Source organism: Phalacrocorax carbo (genome assembly GCF_963921805.1).
Source record: "Phalacrocorax carbo chromosome W unlocalized genomic scaffold, bPhaCar2.1 SUPER_W_unloc_1, whole genome shotgun sequence".
In the NCBI taxonomy this organism is placed as follows: domain Eukaryota; kingdom Metazoa; phylum Chordata; class Aves; order Suliformes; family Phalacrocoracidae; genus Phalacrocorax; species Phalacrocorax carbo.
Window position 1 is genome coordinate 1,169,232 of NW_026990243.1, and position 12,065 is coordinate 1,181,296.

Sequence of the window (12,065 nt, forward strand, 5' to 3'; positions counted from 1 at the left end):
AAAAACTTACATGATGTTTATTGGGATAAGATGCCCCACCACAAAATGCAATTTGCATGAATGTTCTTAGATATTAATGGTTAAATGAGTTACACCTCTTTTCCTCCCAATACTCATTTGTTCTGGAGTGGTAAGCATAGTCACTAGATATTATATTTATTTATTCTAGACTTGCTGTTACTATCTATAATGAATTCATCTTCCCCCAACTGTAGTGTTAAAACAAAACTTAATGTGCAAATAGATAGAATTCAAACATATTCTGGATATTTTCTTCTAGATGAATGTCAAAATAATGCATGCCTCTGTTTACCTCTAATGTTTGCAGGACATGCTATGAAGCAAACAAGTAACCTTTTCTAATTATAGTTTCTGGCTGCCAAAGACAGGTTTATGATAGTTTTGTGGGGTACTGTCATGATTTGTTGCCTTTTGCTACCAGTACAGTGATGTTCTGGCTTCACTCCCAGGAGCAAAAAAAAAGAAATGGGAAATAAACTGGCCACAGCAAATAAGAAAGATAGGGAATGTGTGGGAGGGTAAGATTTGGTCTTAGAACAAATCTTTGAAATAAACATCTTTGGAAATCTTACATGTTGGTTATGCTGTGTCGCAGCCTCCACCAAGTCCTGATCAGCAGTATTTTTTGTGGTTTCCATCTAAGGTATTTGGACCCACTCACAATGAGCTCGCTTCAGCCTACCATGAAGTTTAACTAACTCTGTTGACAAAGTTTGTACATATTTTCCAAGTTCATAAAAGTAATTGTTAGACACAGATTGCAATGCTATTATAACATGGCAAAAAAATTACTACAGCATTTTTCAATATACAAGTGCTAAAAGGGTGCATGGGATCAGGGCAAAAAGTGCCCAGAATACCCACCAGTTCTGTGATTTTCCAGATATTCTCTCTTACACCCTTCTAGCAGGCCCAGCTCTGATATCAACAGAAGCAACCAGCAACATGGGTCTACCTGCTTTCAGTTTTCAAAATAAATGAAATAAATTACCTAAAAGAAGTCATGTATTTGTGACGGAAACACAAAAGAGATTGATTTCTCCTGCTTCATCGCTACCCTTGTGACAAAGCTGCTTGGCAGCCTTAAATAGGACATGACATATTGTCATCTTTCCTCTCTCTCTTTTATGTCCTTCGGGGAATCTCCTTATTTCAAGGAAATACTTTTTTTTCTGCTTCTGGCACTTCTCTCTGCCTTTCTTCTACTCATTGTTATTGTCACTTTTGCTCTTTTCACTGCTCTTTGGCAATGACATCAGTATGTCCCATTACTATTGAGAAGTGCCCCCCCCAAACATCTGAGAAAAAAAGAAAAAAAGAGAACAATCATTCCACATAGCACAATGTATTTTATCACCTATCACAGCTGAAATTATGAAAAAGTTGTTCTAGAAGACAGAAGAATTCCTGTATGTTCTGGATATCCAGTATCTCTGTCTTGCACAGGACTGTTAGGGACAGGTTAAAAGAGAAAGAAGTGAGCCAAAAGAGTGCAGCAATAAACGATACCTGACCTCATTGACAACCATGGACCTGAAATATCCAGTGTAACTGGGTCCATGACATATGGTGCTCTGTGCTCAGTGCAATCTTCTCTAATAACACTGCCTACACTATAGATGTTCACCCCAGATATGTCAGTTTTTGCCAGCTATTAACAATATCAACTCTCCTTTTCTTAGCAAGCTGTCAAAAAAATGGCAGAAGACAAATTAAAAATGTCTCCTTTTTCACAGATGTGCTGGTTTTGGCTGAGAAGGGGTTAATTCTCCTCACTGTGGGGGTCGGCTACCTTTCCAGCTTCCCGTGCTCTGCCGCGTGGCGGGGGGGGCTGGGAGGGGCAGGGCCATGGTGGGGACGGCTGACCCCGACTGGCCAATGGCAGGTTCATTCCATACCATGTGACACCATGACTAATATATTGAGGGGGGGGCAGTTGCAGCGCTAGCGCAGAGGCGGCACGGCGTCGGGTCGGCGGGCGGCGCGCGGCTGCGGCGCGGGCAGTTTGTTCCGGCGGTTCGTTGTTCTCCTTTACATTGCATTTCTACTGTTGTTTTCTTTTAATTTTTAATTATTAAACTGTTCTTATCCCAACCCACGAGCGTTACCCTTCTGATTCTCTCCCCCATCTACCGGTGGGGAGTGAGCGAGCGGCTGTGTGGGGCTGAGCTGCCGCTAAACCACGACAACAGAATACTTGACCATCATAGACCTGAGAAAGAAAATAAAGGCTATAAGGTATTCATCTTCTCAAACTCCAAATCTGAGGGATGTGTGTTGTGACATTTCCATTCAGATTAATTCAGCTCTCATAGAAACCAGAAACACAACTGTAATGCTTACTTATAGAGGATCAAAACCTAAGGGATTAATTAAGTCACAGATCCCTTTTTTTTTTTTGTATTTGGATTTGTTATTCTGGGTCATTTAAATGTATACAAAAAACCCAGGAGATTAAAAGCCCAGAGACACAGTTTCTCACTTTCTGGCTCAGAGGTTATCTTTCATCCAACTGACAAAGTACATTACATAGTGTTTAGGGGCACATACCATCTTCATTCATGTATACAGTGGTGACAAATGTATTTTTTTCCAATGTCTAAAAGCTTGCTTTTAGAAAAGCTTGCCAGATGACATAAGATTATCATATGCTCTAGAAAGGAAGTTTATTTATGTGCTAATCATTAGTTCAGTCAAGAGTTTGACTAAGAGTTCTGAACTGTGCCCACATCTTTTTGTCTTGCAAAGCAGCCACGAACAAAAGCAAAAGCCTTGAGCTGTCCCACCTAGAGTCTGATTTGTCTGATGGATCTGATGAACAACAAATTGCTACTGGAGAAAAGAAAGGAGATGTCCAAACCATTCTCTTGGATTTTTCCACAGCATTCACCATTTCTGCCCAGGGCACCATTATCTGTGAGATAATACCAAAGGTCCAAGTGAATCATTAAAATTACTTGAGGCCTTCCTGGAAGAAGGCATTAACATTATACCGGTTGGTAAAATGCACACAATACACTTCCTTTATAGGGTTTAAAAAAATATTTCTTAATCTTTTTTGAATATCAACATACAGGTATCAGCTAAACTGAAATACAGTTGAGATACAGCACTGCCTCCAAATATCGGTACGCATTTCTGTTGCCAAGATTACTTAGCACAGGATGAATCATAGGCAGAAAGGGTATCAACTGGCTGATTAAAAAAAAAATGCAAAATATTCAGTTACAAATTTGGAACAGCAGAAATTACTAATGCCACTGTGCATTCCCAGAGCAGTTGAATTGCAGGTTTGTTTAAAAATCTAGCATCTTATTTTTAAAACAAAACATTTTTCTTCACTGGACAATGTCACCTATAAAGTAGAAGAGAATTCTCATGGATAGACATACTAAAGTCAGTGTTAGAACTCACATGAGTAAATTTTGAAAATAGAAACATTAAGCTTAAATATTAATGACATGCATCAAGACATGAAAGTTTGCTGTTTAAAATAAAATTTTCTTTGGTTCCCGTTCTGCTGCTGCTTTTTAAATTAAAATTAAGGTAAGATAGAAATCAAACTGAGGTAGAAATAGATATTAGAAACGGACAGACTTTAAAAAATATATACATTGTTATGTAGTTACATATAGAGATATATAATGATATTAAATATCACTTAAAAACAACCCTTTGTTTCTTTTGGTTCTGTGCACAAATATGTATGGAATAATAAGACTGGACCAAACCAGCAATTTGAACCCTGTGCAATGGTCAAATGTAGACAGGAGGATGGAATTTTGCTGCTAGACAAGAACTTTCTAGTACAATGCTGGTCCTTTTGGAAATAATTTCATTGACTACAGTTGGAATGAAGTTATATCTTAGTAATGCAAAATAAAAAAATTAATTAAATGCCACTTAAATAACAATACACTTTAGAATGAAATTTGAAAATACAACTACACATGCTTGCTTAAAATCACAGTTCATCAATCTAGGATTATATATCCTACTGAAGTTAACACAGAAAAATCTACTATTGGTTTGAATGGACTATGCTTTTTCATTTACAGTGACCTAAAATGTAATTAATGGACACTACTTCCACAACAATGTTGCCTTGAAATCTCAACTATTATACACAATTCAGAGGTACATCATCTGGGATTGGCACACATAGTAAGATAAAGTGAACATATGATATAGTTTTCTTAAGTTACACTAGCAACTACTTGGGATTGTCCCCCAGGATATTTAAAATTTTATATATAATTAATCTTCAGTTTGAAATATTTGTACTCAAGAAATATTACAGGTTAGTGGTAATAGCTTAAATGAGAGTTTTGTGGGGAAAATGGTTTTTTAGCACAATGAATTCCTCTAATCTACAGGGGAAATATTGCTTAGGAATTGCTTGAGTAAATTCACGTGGTATCCTCAAATTTCTAAGCCCTCTTTTTCCCTACTGTGCACATAATTACTCAGGATTTTTTTCCCTACCTCCCCATACTTAATGCATATAATTTCTGGGACTCAGAACAAAGTAAAGAGAAAAGCAAACAGTTGGTCTTTCATGGTAAAGCAAAACTTTCTCACTTATAAAGATATTGGAACCAAAAAATATTCATGGTTTTATCTTTTTATATATTTTCTTCATTTTATTAATAATATTTTAGATATATTTATTTATGGCTTTGAGCAAAGACAAAAGAAAAAAAATCTGACACATCTCTGATCATACAGTCATTGTAAGAATCAGATCTGTAGTCTTCCCAGCATCAGTAAGATCCAACCTTTTTCATTAATACATTTCAACCTGTACAGGTGTGAGATTTCATACTTATGGGCTTACTTATGTACAGAGAAAATAGGTCACTTCTGAAACTAGCAATGGACCTTTATATTACAGGAATGTGAGCAATTTGTTTCTTAATCTAAGTATATATACATTCATTCATACATTTATATGTATACATATATCATTTTATACCCTGTACCATTTTTTTGAATTAACATACAAATCCTAGATATTATCCATGCTATTACAAAGTCATTAAAATTATTTATGGTTTCACTGAAAGACCATGTGAATTAATATTTCTTCATAGTGTTTAAAATAAAGTAAAAATATATAAAATAATATTTCACTACTAACCCCATTTCTCCTAGCAAATGTAAACCTTAAACAGTTTGAAAGATCAGTATATGATCTTAATTAACTGACAGAATTTGTTAGTATTAAAATAATTTAAGGGGTATTGTACTGATAAAGAAATGGTCTTGCAGCGTATCCATACTGTTCCAAATACTTTTAAACAATCGCTTCTTCGTATACTACTCTGGGCCACTTGGATTAATGGCAGCATCATGTTAATGGGCCAATTACATTGATTTTTTTACTGATGAGTGGGAGTCAGCAAAAACTGGAAGTTTTAAAAAAAATTTTTATTTCATGTACCACTTTAGTAAAAGGTGTAACAGGTAGCCTGGGTTCAAGCTCTGTTAGTTTTAGAATATTTACTTGGCTCTCAATTACATCTGGATTCACTGCATTACACAGCTTGTGATGTTATTTAATTTTTTCATGCATTGTTAAACTCAGCATTAATGGGGAAAGAATAACTCCTTTGCATTCACTTCCTTCACATGAGTCAGCTGGGTTTTAAGGAACAGAATATATGCTTGTATCATATCCATAATGCTGATTTTCAATTAGTTAAATTATGACACATTTAGTTTCAATCGCTATTTAATGTGACAAGTCAGGCACAAATGATTATGAAAGAACTTGTTTTGTGGCTAACATCATAACATGAAGTTTTGAGCAAACAAAACAAAATGTTAACAGAACAGTATGCTTTAACCCTGCTTTCTATTACCATTTCCTTTCTGTTTTGAAGACATAAAAAATAATAAACCTTGTACCTATGGGTATGCTTGGCACTACATGCCTTAGGATATACTAGCCATTTAAGTACAATATACACAGAGCAAATTGTGCATTTCCAGACAGACTTGATGCTATATTATATTTATTTTTTAAAAATTAACACCACAGTCAACTACAAAACTACAGTGAAGACACAGAAAGCACCTGAAAGCCTAAATCAAGCTGTAGTTTACAAATAATCCTTTAAATGAAAAACCTCACTTCTAGACTTAAACCAGAGATTCAAAGTCAGCATTATAGGAATTTTAAGGTAGACACAGTTAATGAATGGTGATTATTTTCTAAGATGCCATAAAGCCTTTTCCTAAAATGGCCGATGGAACCTATTTTTATAATCTTTTTTTTTTTTTGAAAGTATGCATGGAATATTTTCAGATGCTACTGAGGGCAAGGAGAAGAAAAGTGATGGTATTGGTGAAGTGCAAGCGGTTTGCAGGATCAAGCATACAATTTTGCATAAAACATTGCATGTAAAAGTAACATTGTAGGTTTTAAGCCATTGCATTACAATTCAACAGTTGTGTTGCACTTAGCTTTAACACATTTTAAAACTGTAAATTTTGAAGTGAAGCCTGAACCTAAATTATTAAAGACTTTGCAATGGTACACCACACAGCAGCTATTTTTGGTTGGGTCTAAAATGTTATTTACAACAGCAATTTTTATAGTCTTTCTAAAAGTCTTTAGCAATGTGAAGATTGAAGTCCACCCAGTTTTCTGAAACAACAGAATGGTTGACGTGTCATGAGGTTACAAACTATCCAGAGGAGTGCTAGTGCTAGCCTTTTGCCTGCAGGTGTTTGTAATTTATTTGTTTTCCAATCTAATTCTGAAAGGAAAGTGCTAAAATATGAAATGCAATGGGAAATAACAACTGAATTCTTCACAAGAAATTAACAATGTGTATGTAATAACTGAAATAATGAGTGTTTCAGAATATCACTGTCAGTGCTGTTTTAGTTAAACTGATTTTTTAAAATATACTTGTTTGAAGTTTATTATTGTGTTGACAATTTTCCCATTAAAATAGCAAATCTCATAAACAGAGAAATCTGTCAGACCAATTTTAAAGTCAACACATTCAAAATAAATAATATTATAGCTGAACTTAGACTTCTTCAATGGTTGCAAGAAAGGAAGACATGAATTCAAGCAAGTTTTTTTAAATCCTTTTTTTTTGAAATTTTTTCTATATATATATATAATTTCTATATTCGTTATGTAGGGCAAAGCTGTCTAAAGTATTTTTCTCATAGTAGACTGCTGGGGTACATTAGGAAATAGGCTAAAACAGTTCCAGGGATGGTTCTCAGTTCATTACAAGTCTGTTGCTCACAATTACCAAGGATCATAAGTTTGATGTGAACCGCAGTTTGTCTCCCTTGGGTTCTGTGCTTAAGACTGTGGAAGAATCCCTTTGCAGAGGGGCTGTGGGCGGCATGGTCTCCCAGTTTGGGGGAATGGCTCCTGAGGACATCTGTCGGAAGAGTGAGACACGCTGGGGGATGGTGGCCTGGCTGGCAGGAGGCATGCTGGGGCCAGGAGTGGGCTGTGGGAGGGAGGCAAGGGACTCCCCCATGGTGGGGTGAGGCCTGGCAATCAGGGTGGAGATTTCGTGGGGTAGGGAAGGCTGAGAGGCAGAGAGGGGCCACACCTCCCGGGTCAGGTTGGTATTGTGGTTCTCGTTCTTCTGCGTGGCACCAGGCAGCTGCTGGGGCGCCTGTGGCTGCTGCTGCATGAGGGAGAGCTGCGAGGCAGTAGGTGAGATGTACTGGAAAGTTTGGCCAGCCAGAGGGCTCTGTACAGGTGGGCTGCAGATGGCAGTGGTGTAGGAGCAGGGAGAGAGGATGATGGCTTGCTGGGGCATCTGTGTGCTGGGAGAGGTGGAGTGCAGGTTTCCATGAGAAAGGCTGCTCATGGTGTAAATGGGAGGGGACTGCATCCTGATGTGCGATGATGAGATGGCAGTGGAGGTGCTGGAGTTCAGTGTGGGCATCTGCTGCAAGCTCACCGGGGCAATGGCTTGCACCATCTCTCTGTCATGCTTCACGATTTGCTTCAAGATCTCATTCTCCTGGTTGTTGAAAACCCCGGTGTTGAGGTCTTTCTGGAACTTCTGCAGGAGGATCGAGTTCTTCTTTCCTTTACAGAGAGGCAGAAGAGTTAGCAAGCCTGACATGCAGGGGATGGTCCCTACTCTGATTTTGCATTTCAACCCCCATCACTGAGGGCTATATCAGCATTGTAAAAGCCTGAGTAAACACCAGGCTGAGCGCTGGCCACAGCTCGGCAGTGAGCGCACTTTGATAGGCTGTGCCACACCAGTCTTCCCCGGGAAGCCAGGGACTGAAGAGTTCATCCCTTGTGGCAGAGTGGTGCTAAGCCTCTCCAGGCACCACTGCAGCAACTCATGCTAGCATGCAGCTCCTGACAGTTGGCCTCCATGCACACCCAGTTCCCCCTCTCTCTGCACCAGCACAGCAGGTTTTCATAACACCACTGTGCTCAGACACCTGAACTTTCTGTGCCTCTTCACTTGTAGTTCATTACTATTACTACAATTATTCTGAAAATGTAACCATGGTAATTTACTGAAAAACAGGGTGGAAAAAGCCACCAGGCTCTGTGTATAACATCTTTCTCACTCATTCCAAAACAGTTCTAATTTCCACTGAACTGTTACATAAGTTATAAATATATCTGCCATTTAGCCCATTCCCTGGAACTAATTATTAGACATTAGTAACCAGTGACCACTAGCTTGCAAAAAATAATCTTTTTTAATATTTGTGAATTAATATGAACTCATGGCTAATGTGATACCTGCTTACACAATAAAGACTGCTGCACACTGTGTCCTGATATTTGCTTGATGGCTCTCAGTGTCTGCAAGATGTAGACACTATTCTGTCATCAGATGCACAGTGTTGCTGTACGCTTCTATGGGAGAACTTATCTTGGCCCGCATATCTCCGGGACACAGGGCTCTACCCACCCTGGGGACAGTGATGCACAGACATCAATATGATGGATACAAAATGTCCGTTTATTTAGCTGCGTCACACGCTTATATAGCTCTTGCGGTTCCTGTTCCTGCCACTCCTATGGGGAGGAGTCTATCTTTCCGTCACATCCCGTGATCTTCCGGTCGCCGATCCCTGTCTATTCCCCTACAGCACAGGAACACAATTGCACTCAATTGTTTCTTTTTTTCAATAACAGAGTTCATATTTTATCTTTTGTCCTGTGTAGATTTCATATTGTATGGGATTACTACTCCAAGTGCACACTGGACTTTACTACTAATATTATTTAAGCACATATTACTTTGAGTTGGACTACATTTCCAGAGTCCTGAGAGACAAATTATGAGAGTTTGAAAAGTCTTGAAAACCTAAATTAATGCACTGAGTGTTCACAATATGCAAAATACTAAAACAGGTCTATTAAATATTTGAAACCTGTATACATGTATTTAATATTTTACTCTTGCTATATTAAAGAAAACAAGTTTATGCCAAATCAGGATAAGCAATTTTTTATGCATAGCTGCATTTTAAAACCAGTGTCAATAATGATGATCAGAGTGCACTTGTCCTGACCAAAGTCCATATATTTTATCTAGCATGTCCTATTAGAGAGGTCCAGAATGTCTGGATGCACAACAGCAGACTTCACACACACTGTTTTGATAATCTGCCATATCATTGTGCCTTTCACTTGGATATTGTTGGCCTGCTTTTCTGATTGCAAGCAGATCTCAGTAACACCAGTGTGCAGCCATCAATGCTAGCAGTGTCCATGTTGTGAGGAAAAAAAGAGCCCTGCTGCAAAGGATTAATTCACTTCAACAAACATGGGCTTTGTGAGTGCTGAAAGACTTCAGCTCTTCCTAGCATTATAGATGTCATCTGTAAACTATGTAGGAGTCATGGTTTAGCCCCAGTCAGCAACTAAGCACCACACAGCCGCTCGCTCACTCCCCCCACCCCTGTGGGATGGGGGGGAGAATCGGAAGAGCAAAAGCAATAAGAACAGTTTAATAATTAAAATAAAATAGTAATATTATTAATGGTAATGATAATAATAATAATAATGATGATAATATAATAAAAAGGAAAATAACGAGAGAGATAAATGAAGCCCGGAAAAAAACCCAAACCAACCCACAAGTGATGCAACTGCTCACCACCTGCCAACTGACGCTGCCAGTCCCTGAGCCGTGATCACTGCTTCCCCTGGCCAACTCCCCCCAGTTAATATACTGGGAGTGACATCATATGATATGGAATATCCCTTTGGCCAGTTTGGATCCACTCTCTTAGCTGTGCCCCCTCCCCTCCCAGCTTCTTGTGCACCCAGCAGAGCATGGGAAGCTAGAAAAGTCCTTGACTAGTACAAGCACTACCCAGCAACAACTAAAACATCGGTGTGTCATCAACATTATTCTCATACTAAGTCCAAAACACAGCACCATGCCAGCTACAGTGAAGAAAATTAACTCTATCCCAGCTAAAACCATGACAGTAGGAAAATGACATCCACTGCTCATGAACTGCAATAAACCCTGAGGGCTGAGGGCAGCAAAAGAAATATACAGGATTAATAAATAATACTAATGATAATTAAAGTATACAAAATAATCCTCAGAGGACTCTGAGGGCTTTCTAAAATTCAAAGATTTTTTTTAATTAAAAGTGAGCTTGCAGAATTTCTTGTTTTATAGATCAACAGAGCATTTACTGCAGTGTAACAGAAATGAAACTTTTAAGAAGGATTTAATCTGGGCATTTTAATGTTCAACTCAAGGAAAAGAAAAGGTATATATGTTTTAAGAATTCCAAATATGGAAAAAAATAATACCTATCCTTTCAAGTCTATCAATTGCCACTGTTTCAAAGGCCCTTCTCATCATGGGATATTCTTCCAGAACCTCGTTGAAGTTGTCCACTGAGAGGGAATACAGGCGACAGTACGTGTCTGCTCGTACACTGGCAGTTCGACGGCCCTTCGTCAAAAGGCAAATTTCTGGGGAGAGAAAAATTCAACACACATAGTAAACAAAAGTTAGTGAATCATGTGAAACTTAAAAGCAAGGAAGTGACTTAGTGCTAACAGTAGGCAGCAGCAAATTTTCTATTGCTGTTTATGCAATGTTGCAGGGGCAATTCTGAAGGTGTTTGATTGTATTTTTGCTACTCTGAAAAAATAACTAATCTCCTTTAAGAGCCCTGATTATAGGTTTTCTCAGTCTAGACTCTGATTTTATCAGGCCTTTTTATAAAAAAAATCTTCTTTAATTTGTAAGAAATGATCCATCTGCTGTCAAACACAGCTTGCTGTCTCAATTAACCCAAGTGATTCTATTGATTTTTTTTAAATATTCAGCTGACATAGTCATTCACCAAATTTACTAAACTAATTTAATACATGATATAATGATATTTGAATATAAGAACTGCTCTAAGAAAAAATGCTTTGGCATGAAAATGCCTTCTGTTTCCTTGGGCTTTTGGTATTTTGGGAGAGTAAACTTATGGTTTTAGACTTTTTTTCCTCATTGAGCTAAAAAACAGAACCCTTTTAACTTCTGCTTACTCCATTTGCTTAGTCTAGTAGACTTTCTCTGCAAGTGCCTCCAACAGGAATTCATCATTCTGGAACCAAAGCCATACACAGAGTCCCAAGAAACAGCCCCAAACTTGCAACTGCTGATTCCTGAACTCGCAGGAAGAGTGTTACTGGATAAAGGCCAAAGTCAATGCCCGAGACATAACAGCAAAACATATAGGGTAGAATAAGAGAGATGCATAAATCCATCTTAGGGAAGTTTCCCAACAGAAGTCTCCAATATTCAGACATGTTATATAAGTCCTCATACGTCTGTAAAGTTGTCAAACTCAAAATATTGCTGATATGCACTTTATAAATGCATATATGAGAATTCTTTTCCACATTTTCACTCCTCTTTTCAATGAAGATTTACATTAGAAAAGTTTGTGAGGGTTAGTATTACTTAAAATAAAATAATATTTAACACAGTATTACATAGAGTCAGTTAGAATTATTTTTCATTATATATCCCAGTTAGCTAAAAGTGAAGCTCTTT

The 12,065-nt window shown here is 37.9% G+C and overlaps 2 protein-coding genes across 2 annotated transcripts in view; one reads left to right on the forward strand and one right to left on the reverse strand.

Moving 5' to 3' along the window:
• The window catches only part of LOC104047827 (NAD(P) transhydrogenase, mitochondrial-like), an 849,989-nt gene that overhangs the window by 628,701 nt on the left and 209,223 nt on the right, over positions 1 to 12,065 (forward strand). The window lies entirely within an intron of this gene.
• Positions 7,246 to 12,065, reverse strand: part of LOC135310808 (potassium/sodium hyperpolarization-activated cyclic nucleotide-gated channel 1-like) — a 281,354-nt gene continuing 276,534 nt past the window's right edge. Inside the window, exons 7-8 of the mRNA XM_064439797.1 lie at positions 10,820 to 10,984; positions 7,246 to 8,098 (exon numbers count right to left, since the gene is read on the reverse strand). Coding sequence (XP_064295867.1) covers positions 7,305 to 8,098; positions 10,820 to 10,984 — 959 coding nt within the window. The 3' untranslated portion in view covers positions 7,246 to 7,304. The remainder of the gene's footprint in view (positions 8,099 to 10,819; positions 10,985 to 12,065) is intronic.